General features: G+C 47.9%; 1 protein-coding gene across 1 annotated transcript in view; it reads right to left on the bottom strand.

The window, feature by feature from the left end:
- Positions 1-14,773, bottom strand: part of LOC111960610 (rho GTPase-activating protein 35-like) — a 102,604-nt gene that overhangs the window by 41,979 nt on the left and 45,852 nt on the right. Inside the window, 1 exon segment of the mRNA XM_023982682.1 lies at positions 37-3,852. Within this exon segment, the coding sequence (XP_023838450.1) occupies positions 37-3,753 (3,717 nt within the window). The 5' untranslated portion in view covers positions 3,754-3,852.

Below are 14,773 nucleotides of genomic sequence, written 5' to 3'. Positions count from 1 at the left end.
ACACAAACACACACCCACCCACCCTGGGGCACATACCTTGGTGTTTCTGCGCAGGCTTCTGAGGATGTTCCTTCTCTTGGGGTCCTCGCCCTCCTCGTTAATGGAGTTGTCCCCTTTGTGCGCCCCGCCCAGCTCCTCTGGTGCTTTGGGCGGCCCCAGCTCGTCGTCACTGCCGATGGAGAAGCTAGTGCGGAAGCTGCTGAACTTGCCCAGGCGTTTCGAGCGGTCGCGGTACAGCCGCGGCTTCACCCCCAGAGCAGACATCTTCCGCCTCCGCTCCAGGGAGCTGCTGTCAGCCTCACTATCCGAGCCATTGCCCCCGCCGTTAGAATGCTTGTTGGCGTTGCGGATGGTGATGATCTTGCCCTGAGTGCTGTCATGGGGCACCGAGTAGATGCTCTCCTCCTCTGTGGGCCTCTGTTTGGTCACGGCATCCACGGGCTCGGCGTAGTCCGAGGGGTCGTAGCCACCGTCRCTGCCCGGCGCCCAGGTGACAGCAGGGGGTAAGGAGCGGCGGTTGGTCCCTTGCTGGTCCATGTAGGGCCCCAGGTTGACTTTCCGTAYGGKGGGCTTGGGCCGYACCTGSGGGGGSACCTTGTTGTTGAGCTTRCTCTCGAAGGTGCTGATCTCGGAGATGACYGAGAAGGCGTCGCTGGACTCCAGGTCRGGGAGCTTGAARCCCCCCAGGTGGGAGGTGRGGGTAMCRTCRGGGTAGGGRGGCGAGGGCTCCACRTCCTCCTCAGAGTCTAGCAGGGTGTTGATGGGGCTGGGGGAATTGCAGCGGGCCGGGCTCATRCTCTCAGTGGTGCAGGCCTCTGCTACATTATCGTACATGTGTGTGGCCTCCACTATGGTGCGTTTCTCCACAACCTCCTTCAGGAAGGGCTGGAAGAGGTCTATCCTGTGCAGKCCTCCCACCACCCCTCCRGGCCCACACACYACTGTGTTAAACCTGGCCTCGATCTCCCGGGCCAGCTCCTCCCCCTGGCTCACCTGCTCCCTGGCCRCYTCRGAGTCCGACAGCTCAGCCTGRCTCTCCMCCACYGCMAGCARCTGCACGGGGATGATGTCCTGCACYTCGCACAGGAACGCACACAGGGTCTCCATGGACGCCTTGCGCCTGGCMGAATACACRGCAATGTAGCCGTGCACCAGCCGGCTCTTCCGTAGGGCAAATGAGGAGTGGAAGGAGAGCAGGGARAGGTCGATGGTGTGCCTCTGRGCCCCCACYGTGAGCTCTAGGAGCACGGACGTKCCACTGCTCAGGCTGGAGGCCGGCCGACAGTGCTGGGGCAGCAGGAGAGGCGARAGGAGCTGCTCCACGTCATAATCGTCCCCACACATCAGGCACATGACTATCCGCAGGTCTGTCTCGGGGATGGGCTGGGAGTGAGAGTCTCTGAAGGAAGGGGGTAAAGGAGGGGAGCTGCTGCCTATGCTCCCAGGGGGCCTACGGCATTCTAACAGACCTTTTAACACCTGGTTGATCTGCTTTTCGTTCACATTGCGTCCATAGCCCACCCCAGGGGAGGCGGGGTCTAGGTAACCACACTGTAGCTTCCCAGCCACCTGCTGCCCCTGGAGGATAAGCGTGTGGGCCGTTTCCCCCCCAATGTCCCTGACGGACCCTACTCCCCGTTTGGTGACTAGGAGCAGGTTCATAGGTAGCTGAAATAGACTGTTTTCCCTTCGGCCTAGCGTGGACTCTCTGAGCTTCTCAATGCTCTCCACAATGTAGGATAGTGACTCCTTAGAGTTGTAGAGACACAGTACGCCATGGGGGGTGAAGGTAGGCGTGTGGAAGGAATTGACCGGCAGACGCACGTTACCCTCTATGGGCCGGAGGGACAACTCATACATTTTCCCATCCAGCACGTACCGGTCRTCATTRGTGCACAAAGCCCTGATCTCATTRGCCAGTTCTCTACCYAGGCCRTCTTTACCCAGAATRACCAGGTTWATCCGATCTGCGTTCCCGTCGCCGGGTTTATGGCTCTCGAAGAAGGAGTATCGAGTGGGGAACTTGGAGGCTAGAACCTGTTCRATCTTACAGTCCACACAGTGTGGGCTATTTGGGCAGGTCTCCTTGGTGGGGTGGTAGACAAAGTGGATATGCTTGAGAACCAAAGCGTCCCTCTCTGCCTGCAACTTCTGCAGTGCCTTGAACCTCTGCTCCTCCCCTAACACCTCCTGGATGGCCCCCATCTTCTCCTTACTGGGCTTGGCGTCTACCTCCAGCTCATAGAAGAGCTCTGAGTACTCCAGCAGCAGCTCCTGGAAGTCCTCCTTGGCTCGGTCGATGATCTCCTTCTGGTGCCTGTTGTAGATGTCTAGGTACTCTGGTTCCTCGAGCCACTGATAGAAGTCTTCATTCATGATGAAGCTGCGTGCCTCCTCCCAGGGCTTGCCTGCTGTGATRAAGGGAGAGGCACTGAGCTTYTCCTTRAACTCCCACYTCATCTCCGCCYKTTTGCGCTCRTTTYTCAGGTGCTCCAGGTGGCTCTCGTAAATCGTCTCGGCCACAGGAGTCTCCAGGAGATCCTGGGGAATCCTCTCGTCCTCCATGTTGTCTATGTGTGGCGTGGTCTCCCASGGGGTGTCGTCCAACACAACRAACCAATGGGAGAAGTCYYGCTTGGTCTCCAGAACCTTCTGGACCMCGGACCAGCTCAGGTGGTCGATCTCRTCCAGCKCAGGGACTAGGGAAMCCAGTGCCTGAGGCAGGGTGCTGAGATAGACCCTTCTCCTTCGCTCAATGTGTTCCTGTTTGAGCCTGTGGACGTGCTGCTGGAAGAGCTTCTTGGCTTTRGCCGTGCCCTCCAGGAAGACATACTCCTTGTACTCTGSRGAGGTCTGCATGCGCYGGTTKATGTTGGGCCAYGTCTCATTGTGGTTCTTCACGATGCGGCTGACCAGCCACTCATAGCGGTCTTTAGCCGAGGCAATCTGCTGGCTCTGCTGCTTCAGGGCCTCAAAGTAGGGGATGATCTTGGGTTTGCCCCGGCCCTTGTCTATCAGCTGCACCAGRGTRAGGAAGGCCAGGTCTACATTGAYGTTRGARCGTGCTGAYGTCTCCACCACCTGGAGGTTCTTCTTGGCCARGGCGAAGGTGTGMGAGTCCTTGATGTAGCGYTCCACCCCCTCRTCGCACTTGGTGAGCACCAGAACCACTGGCTTCTTGTTCTTGGCTAGCTGGTTGTAGAGATTAGTGATGAACTTCATCTGGTCGTCAAAGCTGCGGTTCATGCCCCTGCTGACGTCCACACAGAGGAGGAAACCATCCACCATCAGCTTCCCCTCTGGCATCTGCTTCTGCTCAAAGTCCTGCTCCAGCCCTAGCTGGTCYGTGCAGAAGTACATCARCTTYTCTGCAGAGGCCAGCTTGTTGGAAGCAGCCCTCTTGATGTAGGGCTGGAGGGCTGTGGAACGGTGTGGCTGGAACGTTTGGTCATCAATGAACTCTGTCTGCTCCACCACATGCATCCTGCACTCCGGCCCCTCCTCCAGCACCCGCCCCGTTTCCCCCCAGAACAGGAAGTGGTCATTATTCACCACACGTCCCCCGAAGTCGCTGGTGCTTAGCACGGAGGTGTGGTCCAGGTAAAAGTCGTCTGCGCTGGGACGGACGAAGCGGTTGCACAGGCAGGACTTGCCCACACCACACTGCCCCTTCTCTTTCTCTGTGCCGGACAGGCCCACCACGACCAGGTTGTAGGTGGGCGCCTTCACATCTTGCTTTTTTGCCATCATCATCGAACGCAGACACTCATCCTGCCATGCCCACAAGCTCTAGGGAGGAGGCTGCCGGGCGGTCTTTCCATGCAAAGATTCTTACTGGCCTTGGGTCTGACCCTACAAGAGAAGGAGAGAAAGAGAGAACAAAATATATAAATAATAGAGACCGTGGGAAAGATTCATTGTCATTATTCAATTCATTATTTGAAGGGTGTTCCATGTCTCATTTAAATTCCCACATCGTTGCTGTGTGATGTTAATGTTTAATCTGTGACCCCATTTCACCGCTGAATGTTTCCTGAAGAGATTGAGGTCAGATGCAAAGCTGTTGGAATGCTACACCTTACTTAAGACAACTGCAGTACAGTCACTATTAACTGACGCATTCCTTCACATTTAACCTCTTGTTGACATTCTACTACCCACCACCCTTAAAGTAGTTTCCTTATGGCTTGTTTGAAAAACGTACAAAGCAGAACAGGACCTTATGTAACGATACATAATTATCTCACATCTAACAGTGTTGTCTAAGCCAGCAGTAGTTCTAAAATCCACATACATAGAGCGAGAGAGAGATACTAATTGGGCAACTAGGGAAGACCAAACTGCCTTTTAAAAGGCTGCATTGAATGTTGGCTGCTTTCCTCTATATCAAAAAAAATATTCTTCTGGTCCTGAAAAATAAAAAGATGCCGCGGACAGACTGCGATCCCCAATTATGATCTGGAATTGCATGTCTCGTCACATTTGCCGAGATGTAATAGCGGTTCAATTTGGTATCGTGCCGTCTGGAGATATCACTTTCAGATGTTTCTTTCCATGGCCGGCACAATGCTCTCAGAGCAAAAAAGTTCACAACAGATCCTATTGGCAGAACACAGGCCTACAAATCATAAATAGAGCTCCTATGGGTAGAAGTGAACGAGGGAGATAACATTCATGCCGTTTCGATAGGCGGGCCCTTTCTAAGCAGTCAGGCTCGCAGGGAGCAAGAAAAGCACTAGGCAAAGCCCCAAAGCACTAGACATCTGTGTACAGTCAAAAAGAACCCACACCCAGTTTACAGTAATTCATCCATGTATTTAGTAAACACATTAAAACCACTGTTAATGATGAATGAATAGGGCTTTTGAGGCAGGGTTTGGAGAATACGTAATACCCACTGAATTGAGTTAGTTCTCTTCATACTGACTCTCTCTGACTATCTGCAGAGAAAGAGAAGAGTTCAAAGTCCATCACAGAGAGAGACGAATCCAGACACTGTAGATAATATATATATACACACACACCACAACCACAGGTAGGACGGTTGTAGGTTTAACAGTAGAAAGGGGACAATAATATAAGGGATTCAAAAGTTACTGTGCAAAGCAAATTCCATCTACCCAGACTCTGTTTACTGTAACACTACAGCAGCGCACGCCTACTACAGTAGGTGCATCACCAAGTGGCAGCACAAGAGAGATCAATATCAAAAGGAATGTCTTGTGTTTTGATATTTGCAGAATAAAACATGCATCGAAAAGGGGGCTGGCTGAGAGATCCAGTACCCCCAGTATGTGTAACGCAGGGAGCCGGTGCCGCAGGTCGAAAGCGGGCTGGTTGGGTGATAAGACCTGGGCACCCATGGTTAATTCATTGCTCTACATCCTGCTGCAGGGCTCTGGGCTGGCCAGCAGTGATTAGCCGGAGATCAATGAGCCCTTCACATTGAAAAGAGAGCAGGAGCAGGACAACACTTTTATTTATTTTAATTTTTTTACATTTTAGTCATTTTGAAGACACTCTTATCCAGAGCGACGTACAGTAGTAGCGTATTCATCTTAAAGCTGGAATCCTTAGTGGTGAAACAGCCACGTCCGTTTACATCATTGCACGCGAGATTGCAGTGCATATTGTGCGCTGTGTTCTTTTGGAAAATGCAGCACAACAATCCTCAGCTCGGCAACAAAAACAACGGTGGTGGGGGGGGGGGGGCGGCCTGCAGGCCCCGTTTCCCCCTACTGTGGATTACATATTTAAGATAGCTTGGCGAGACAACCACATATCACAGTCGTAGTAAATACATTTCTCCCCAATGAAGAAGTTAACAGCAAAGACAGTGCTCGTTGGAAAAGACAAGTGAATTGAATTGTTTTTAGATTTTTTTTGGTAGATGGGCAGGGACTCTTCTGTCCTAGCGTCAGGGGAAGCTTGTTCACCCATTGGGGTGCCAGGACAAAGAGCTGACCCCCGTAGGGCTTGGTCGGCCAAGAGACCAGAGGAGGCAAAACAGAGTGCTCGGTTTGGGGTGTAGGGTTTGAGCATAGCCCGAAGGTAGAAAGGGGCGGTTCTGCTTGCTGCTCCGTAGGTCAAGCAGCCAGTGGAGAGTACTTTCTGAAATGCAGGGCTGGGCATTGCCTCAGTCTCCTTGGTCCCCTTAAAAGGCGCTGCATGGTCAATCCGACGTCTGCATTGGCTGTGCAGTATTTACGGTGATACGGCCTCTGCAGAAGTCATGGAATTCATACTTCCTGCGCTTCGCGGAGCAGCACAAAGCTGTTGTGAAGAAAGTTGTCAAGGAAGTGAGTTTGTGTTTATACAGGACCTCCGTCCTCATCTACCGTCAACCAAATCAGGTCAATGTGGCGCAATACGGAGTCCTCCGCATCGTTTCAAAATTTGAGAGGCGCACAGCGATGCGGTACGGAGCTCAATTTGGCTTCTGCATGCCTCTGGAGGCTGCGCCATTGCGTCATACCCTCCATACGGAGCCACCGACCACATTATCGGATCAAGCATCATTTGGCATTTAGCCATGCCCACAGCAGGGCCGTGCTCAGTTGATAGAACTGACAGGGCATAGAAATTGAGAGCATAGACAAACGCATTCCATGTGGAATAAAGAGCCACAACCATTCTAGATTTGATCCAACCTCCAGTATAATGCTATTATCATCAGCAGGGTTAACTGGACCTTTACCTCAACACTGACCAGCTCCAGTCCAGACTACAGAGAGCATGGTCTCAATTAGTTACATATTAAACCGCTTTGAGCTGAGCCTAACGATAGGCTAAAGGACAACAATGCTCCCCTGCCTGGTTCAGATCAGAGGCAGCAGAACCCATTAGATGTTCAGTATCCATCAGTCCCTCATGTTATGTTACCACTGATAATCGTATAATCCACACTGATGACCATTCCTGGGCTGACCTGTTCCACTGTGTGTGGTAAACAGGTGGCACGGAACACCATTATGCAAATCTTGGCACGTAGAAATATTAAAGTTAGGCTATGCTAAACATAAACAGGGATCTGAAAATGGTTCGCTACGCGAGGGAGTTGCTATGGTATGTTATATAGTAGGGCAATTCCACGGTAATGGAATTGCGCTGAAACTCAAGGTTTTTCACTTAAAATGTACGCCATACAAAAACCATTGAACAAACCACACAACTGTATGCACAAAGACAACTAAACAATTGACACTTAACATTTTACAAAAACACATTTATTGAAAGAACTGCGTAGACGCAAAGTTTGGTAACAGAATGGCAAAATCTCCCTCAGTTTTTGTGTCCACATTTTCCAAAAATGAAATATCTGCTTCGAATGAAAGATGTCTGCAGAAAGAATGGGGTGTCAGCTATGACATGACACCTTTACTTTGAAAAAAAATAGATTTTGGTTATTGAACTACAGTAAGTGAAGTGGATTTAAACCCGGTAACGGAATTGCGTTAATGGAAATGGGTCCCTGATCTGTAAAATCACAGAAATGCATAATTATGGATATACATCTTCAGGCGATGTATCCTACACGAATGTATAAATATGCTATATCCTCCTTTTGATATTTGGGTATTATTCTACACACTGGCTATTATTTGAAATGAGCCCTGCCCCAAAACAAGACCAAATTTAGTTGGTCCGAACCTGACTAAATCTGAACTAATCGTAGATTTCTACATTTCACACGTTTGGACATCAAAGTACAGCTCAGAGTACAGTACAGGGCTTTACATGAACCTTTTTAGCCACTCGTCCTTCGGAAAAGCAGGACAGATTTTTTTACTTGTCCGACAGCTCGAACAAGTAAAAAAGTGACTTGTCCCCTCCCCCCAAAAAACAGGTCTGTAACACCATGGACCAAAAAGGTGACAGAATTGTGTTGTATGATGCAAGGAACCACTTTCTTTTCTTTACCTTTATTACACTGGTATTGAAATGGAAGGCTGCTGCTCTATGATCCCATGTTTTAGATGTCCTGAGCAAGGCACTTAACCCCCCAAAGTAAAATACTGCACTGATAGGCTACTGTAGAAAACGCATGTGGTCCGTCAACCCTCCCTCCAGAAACCTACTGGGTGGACAGGGCTTTTCAGAAAACTCTGCTCAAACACACCAGAGTCAGCTTATCAAGATTCTGTTGAGCGGCTGATTTTGTTTTACAACGTCGTGTGTTCGAGCCGGGCTGGAGCAAGAGACTGCACACCCAGTAGCGCTCCTGGAATCTCTTGGAGGAGGGCTGGCCACCCTGCTACATTACAATTACAACCAAATACTTTTTGTCTTTATAAAATAATTCCCTCATACAATGAACCAGGAATCAAATGGCTAAGGTGTGTGAGGTAGCTAACTAAACTGTATATTTGTAAGGTTAAAATATTCAGTGTTCAGGGGAGATCTTGAAAGCATAGGTTACTTGTCAATTAGGCTATTCCAATACTAACTATTAACGTTGCTATAATTACATGGCCAGTATTGAATAAAGGCAAATCCTAGCCAATTTTGAGCACTTGACTTATTTTTACAACCGGAGTATACAGCATTTTTTTTAATCAACTACACTCATATTAACTGCGCGTTGGCCATTTGCGCTTATACACTTGTGCCAGTGAAATAATACATGCTAAAAGGCTAAATAGTTAGCTAGCGAGATACACTGTTTTGAATTGGCTATTTTGGCTAGTTATCTACAGTAGTTAAGTCTGTTGTATATCATTTTACCTGTTGTGCATCTCACCAATACTTTTTCCAGGATTTTCATTGCTGACCAAGAATTAGCTATAACTGGGCAAATAACTAACCTAGCAATAATTAAATCAACAAATGTTTAAAACGTGGCTATGCTCGCTTTGATCTCAAAAACGCACCTCGCGACTGTATGATTGAAAGACCACTCATGCCTGTCAATGCAGGCCTACGATAATTATACTCCGATGCACTCCGCCAAGACTGGGTGGACAGTGAGCACAACTTCGCATCCGGAGGACACTGATACAATTTGATAATAATTTGATACAATTATCGGAGTAGCCCAATTGTTTGAGTGATATTTTTACTTGTTCAATTGGACAATTTAAATCTATAATCTGCTTGTCCAACTTATTTTTTTTACTTGCCCCGGGCAAGCGGACAAGCATTAATGTTGAGCCCTGCAGCACAGCATAGTTCAGTAAACTAGAGTATAGTTCAGTACAACTCTGTGTACTGGACTATGCTTTTCTTTACTATACAGTAAAGTACTGTGCTATACAGTACCGTTTATTTTACTCTATTGTACTAACTTGTGAACTGTGGCTTGCGACTACTATAATTTCCCATTGTAGCCAATTCAATTGTAGAAATTCAGTTTGGGCTTATTCAGAAATTCCATTGCCGACTAGGTAACGAAATTGAGTTTTAATCACGTAATAATTCATAAACAAAATGTATCTCTAAAAACACCTACTAATTGATAGGTCTACCTTTACTTGTCACATTTCATAATCCTCCCTCATGAGGGAGAGAAATGTGAAAATATCTTAAAGATGTGGGTTTTTGGTAAGAGAATTTTGCGCACGAGAGTAGAGCATCAATTCACATAGACTGCGTAGTGTATGCTAACTTCATTGTCACTAGAATCTATAATAAACAGTTGTGTTTGTTATGTTCGCTACGTAGCCCTTGTGAATTATTGTTGACTGTTCCTTTTGTCTCACCTTATATGTCCTACAGGAGCCACCGTACCTGCCTCCTGTTATGTTGCCTCGAGAATGTGAGGAGAGTTGTAACTAATACACCCTAGCGGTTTATAAAGAATGTAGCTAGTCTCATTCCTTCTACAAACACCGTATTCTCTCTTCAATGGAGTTCCTCGCGTTTCCCAGCTATAGCCTGCCTAGCCTATATGCCTGTGCTCGAAATCAACCAAGGCAGGCATAAAGTTATTGTTTTCAAAAATGCATTATTGGCACTGGCAGCCGAACGTGTCAACCCTAAATAAACACTTAACTATACATGTCACAATTCCAGACGTAACAATGAACAAACATTCTATTTTCTGGCAAATTATCCGCTCACTTTACCAGCATTGCTTCGCGTTAACGTGAGGACAAACAGACTTGCTTTCTAATTTGAAGCGCATTACGTCAACCAGCGTGTGAACGCTCGTTCACGTGCATAAAAAAAAGGGTTTGTGCTTTATTCTGCTAGATATTTTCTAAGACCCCTTTTCCATCTGTTTGACCAGAAATTAAAGCCTTTACTTATTCCTAAATTTTGGGATGGAAAATGGTTGAAAAATATATACATTTCTTAAAGATGGACTCTTAGCTTTCATTTGACATGCCCCTATAAAAAACTTCACATTGGTGCTCATTGATCCTTTGACGTGGAAATGACCAGTAGCAACATGCTGGAGTGCCATGGAAAAAGCTACATTAACAAATAACCACGACACCTGCAATGACCACACAGATTAGCAATGACCCACATGCGCTAACCATGTAAACACACACACAATTTTATTTGTCACATACACGTGTTTAGCAGATGTTAATGTGGGTGTAGCGAAATAGCTCCAACAGTGTAGTAATATCTAACAAGTAATATCTGACAACGCACAAAATCTAAAGTAAAGGAATTAAGAATATATAACTATTTGGATGGGCAGCAGAATCGGATACAGCATATACATCTGAGATAAATAATGCAACTTATGTAAACATGATTAAAGTGACTAGTGTTTCAAGTCTATGTATATTAGGGCAGCAGCCTCTAATGTGCTAGTGATGGCTATTTAACAGTCTCATGGCCTTGAGATCGATGTTTTTCAGTCTCTCGGTCCCAGCTTGATGCACCTGTACTGACCTCGCCTTCTGGATGATAGTAGGGTGATCAGGCAGTGGCTCGGGTGGTTGTTGTCCTTGATGATCTTTTTTGGCCTTCCTGTGTCATGGAGGGCAGGTAGTTTGCCCCCGGTGAAGAGTGGGGCACACCGCACCACCTTCTGGAGAGCCCCGCGGTTGCGCGGTACCAGGCGGTGATAGAGCCCGACAGGACGCTCTCAATTGTGCATCTGTAAAAGTTTGAGGGTTTAAGGAGCCAAGCTGAATTCCTTCAGACTCCTGAGGTTGAAGAGGTGATGTTGCGCCATCTTGGCCACACTATCTGTGTGGGTGGACCATTTCAGTTTGTCAGTGATGTGCACGCCAAGGAACTTGAAGCTTTCCACCTTCTCCACTGTGGTCCCGTCGATGTGGATAGGTGGGTGCTCCCTCTGCTGTTTCCTGAAGTCCACAATCAGCTCCTTTGTTTTGTTGACGTTGGGTGAGAGGTTATTTTCCTGGCATCACACTCCCAGGGCCCTCACCTCCTCCATGTAGGCTGTCTCATCATTGTTGATAATCAGGCCTACTACTGTTGTGTCATCTGCAAACTTGATGATTGAGTTGGAGGCGTGCATGGCCATGCAGTCATGGGTGAACAAACAGTACAGCAAGGGGCTGAGAACACATCCTTGTGGGGCCCCAGTGTTGAGGATCAGCGAAGTGGAGGTGTTGTTTCCTACCCTCACCACCTGGGGTGGCCCGTCAGGAAGTCCAGGAACGCAGTTGCACAGGGCGGGGTTCAGACCCAGGGCCTCAAGCTTAATGATGCGCTTGGAGGGTACTATGGTTTTGAATGCTGAGCTATAGTCAATAAACAGCATTCTTACATAGGTATTCCTCTTGTCCAGATGGGATAGGGCAGTGCTATGGCGATTGCATTATCTGTGGATCTATTGGGGCGGTAAGCAAATTGAAGTGGGTCTAGGGTGTCAGGTAAGGTAGAGGTGATATGATCCTTAACTAGCCTCTCAAAGCACTTCATGATGACAGAAGTGAGTGCTACGGGGCGATAGTAATTTAGTTCAATTACCTTTGCTTTCTTGGGTACAGGAACAATGGTGGACATCTTGAAGTATGTGGGAACAACAGACTCATTTGGGTCAGGTGTGCTGACTAAGTTAGCCTGGCCTGTTGGTTCATGCCGAATTGAGCGAGTCACGGGTGTAAATGAAGGGACCTCTCCTATAGTTTCCCCTCAGGTCTGAGGCCCAGCCATACAGTTCAGCAGGCGCCCGGATATATGCTGCTAACATCTGCTTGTCCCAGCTGCACATTTCCAAGCTCTTCCTTGATAGCCAAAATGAGTGTGTGTTTGCACACACGTGTGTTTATTACTGCAACAATACTTGAGAGCGGGGTATTTCAGCAATATTTTCAGAAACAACCTACGCAAGAACGCCAAACAAAACAGTTGTAATGCAATTTCTCCTGTTTTCCCGGGCTGCTCGTGTGACAGGCCAAGGAACGGTGAAGTAAACAACTAAAACCAGCAGCATTCCATCTCAACTGTTGTGAGAGCGTTAACAACAGAGACCAAGGAAAATAGGTCCTGACACATTTGCATGCTAAATGACAAAATAACTGCCATTACCATAAACAATTCATAAAACGGTTCCTGGGTAAACAGCAACTATGAAATAAATCAAACTATTGCCTTGAGGCTTTAGCCTTAACCTTACCCTGCAAGAGTACATACGACAAGATAGATTACCAAACTATCTGTAAAAGGGAAAGAATCTACCGCGCGAGCTATATACTATCCAGATTCAGTTTGTCCAGCCACAGACAGTGTTCCAGTGCAGCCTGAGGCCCTCTCGGTGTGTCTAGTGCGCATGTCCTGCCACATACTCACCACTAGCCCCTGGCTGAAGGGGATAGGTTAGGGTGTACATTCCATCTTCCTCCGACCCAGAAATACATAGAGCGGGTCGGCCGGGGGATGGGACGGGGGGCGCTAGGTCAGAGACCTGGGTCATGTGAGCTGTTCTCCTTCCCTCGGGGATGAGGGAGGGACTAGGCCTGGAAAGGCGCACCACTTCTTCCATAATCAGAAGCACAGGGACCGGTGCTGCAGTGGCCACCAGGGCGTGAAGTTAACTAACACGCGTGTCAGAGGGCAGCTGGGGGAAGAGACGGCCTTAACTAGCCAGAGGGCCAAGCCCACAGGATCCAAGCATTCCAACGGTTCATTACAGGGCGTTCGCCAGAGACTGTCAACAAGGCCTGACTGAGCCGGCGTCTATTGGGTTTTCTCAGGCCTGTCAAATAACCCATAGCCCTGAGAACCAACCGCCATGAGGACTAAGACAATGTTAGCCTAAGCCTATGTATGCAAGGCATACATCTTTATGAGCTGTGCCTGATTTGTTAAGAGGGGGGGGGGGTTAGACTTCACTGTGCACATTGAGTTATTCCAATATTTCACACTAGAAAACTCTCTCGCAGTGGTTTCTGAGAAAGAGCTGCCGCTGTTTTCATTTATCAGGGGGCCGGGGGTTGTCATTGACAATACCATATTTCATAAAATAATCATAACCTCTGTGATGGTGATGATGACAGAGAGCTGTAGCAGAGGTAAACCCCCCCTTACTGAGAATGATGCCTTCTCTGGGCCCATCTCTCGCGCTCTCCCACAGCCTGCTCTAATGCACTGCTAACAGCCAAACTGCTCCACATCCATCCATCTTCTACCCACGTTTCCTTCTCTCGCTCTCCTTCTCGTCCTCAATCTCTATCTTTAACTTGAACTCAGTCATCCCCTCCATACATCCCTCTCATCCTTCATCATATCCCCTCCTCTCTCTCCCTCCTCCCTCTCTCTTTCACAGGAGACCTGCCCTCCATTAGTGAGGGCATAGGGGAAGAGAACTCTCACACGGACACCACTTCCTGCCTAGGCGAGGTTCTCTCAAAGAAAACGAATGGAGGGAAGAAGGAAGGGGTGTGGAAAAGAGGGAGAGATGAAAATTCAGTGTGAGTGTCTGTGATGACCGCTCTACATAACCAGAACAGAGAATGTACTCCCTGTGTGCCCTCAATCTGCATCAACATAATGGTCACGGATTGTCTCCACACACACAAACTTGTGCACTGTAATACATTAACACAGTGACGCAAGCACAAATAAATTAAAACAGATCATTAGCCTCTTTCACTAATGCAATGAATCCCTCTTCCATTTACCAACAGGAAGTGTATACACACACACATACACACCGATTCTATCACTAATGCAGTGTACACACGCAAACAAACCACAGACTACTTTTCCAAATATAGCACACACAAATTGTTCCTCGTAAACAAACATGTAACACTAAAACTCACCACAAGTCATGTATTCACTAATTCCAGAGGTCACCATTGTCATGATATTATCTTAACAGGCACAGTCACACACACACTTGACGCCGATGTCATTGCAGTACACACACACCTCACAGGGGCAGTAAACCAGGCAGGATGGTCAGATCGCGGGTGGGATTACACAAACTCTGGATTACCAGGGTCCTTTGCATCTTGACATTTCCTTTATTGCAGCATGTATTAGTACGATGCTCTGCTCACGTAGCATCAAGTCAGAGATCTGCTGGCCAAATCCCCTTAGGATGCTCTGTCAAACCACTGGATAACACACACACACACAAAAAAGCTCTGTAACGCTTTAACACTCCTTAGTAAAACAGGCCTGTAGTACATCAAATCCTGGCAGGGTTCTCTGTGGAGCTCTCTGCAGTGGCTTTTCTCCCAGCTAGCAGCTTGTTTACTAGCAGAGAACCGTGTGACCTTCGCCAGGCCAAAGTCCAGCAGCTATTTCATTGGGCTCTACCCTGCCATGCCCTGTCACACAAGGCACCACACTGCGAGGTCATTTCCTATTCCTCCCTGCCTGGGGCATGAGAGAT

Source organism: Salvelinus sp. IW2-2015, linkage group LG4p (assembly GCF_002910315.2).
Source record: "Salvelinus sp. IW2-2015 linkage group LG4p, ASM291031v2, whole genome shotgun sequence".
NCBI classification, from domain to species: Eukaryota; Metazoa; Chordata; class Actinopteri; order Salmoniformes; family Salmonidae; genus Salvelinus; species Salvelinus sp. IW2-2015.
Note: the sequence above shows the minus strand (reverse complement) of the source record. Positions and strands in the feature narration are given on the sequence as shown.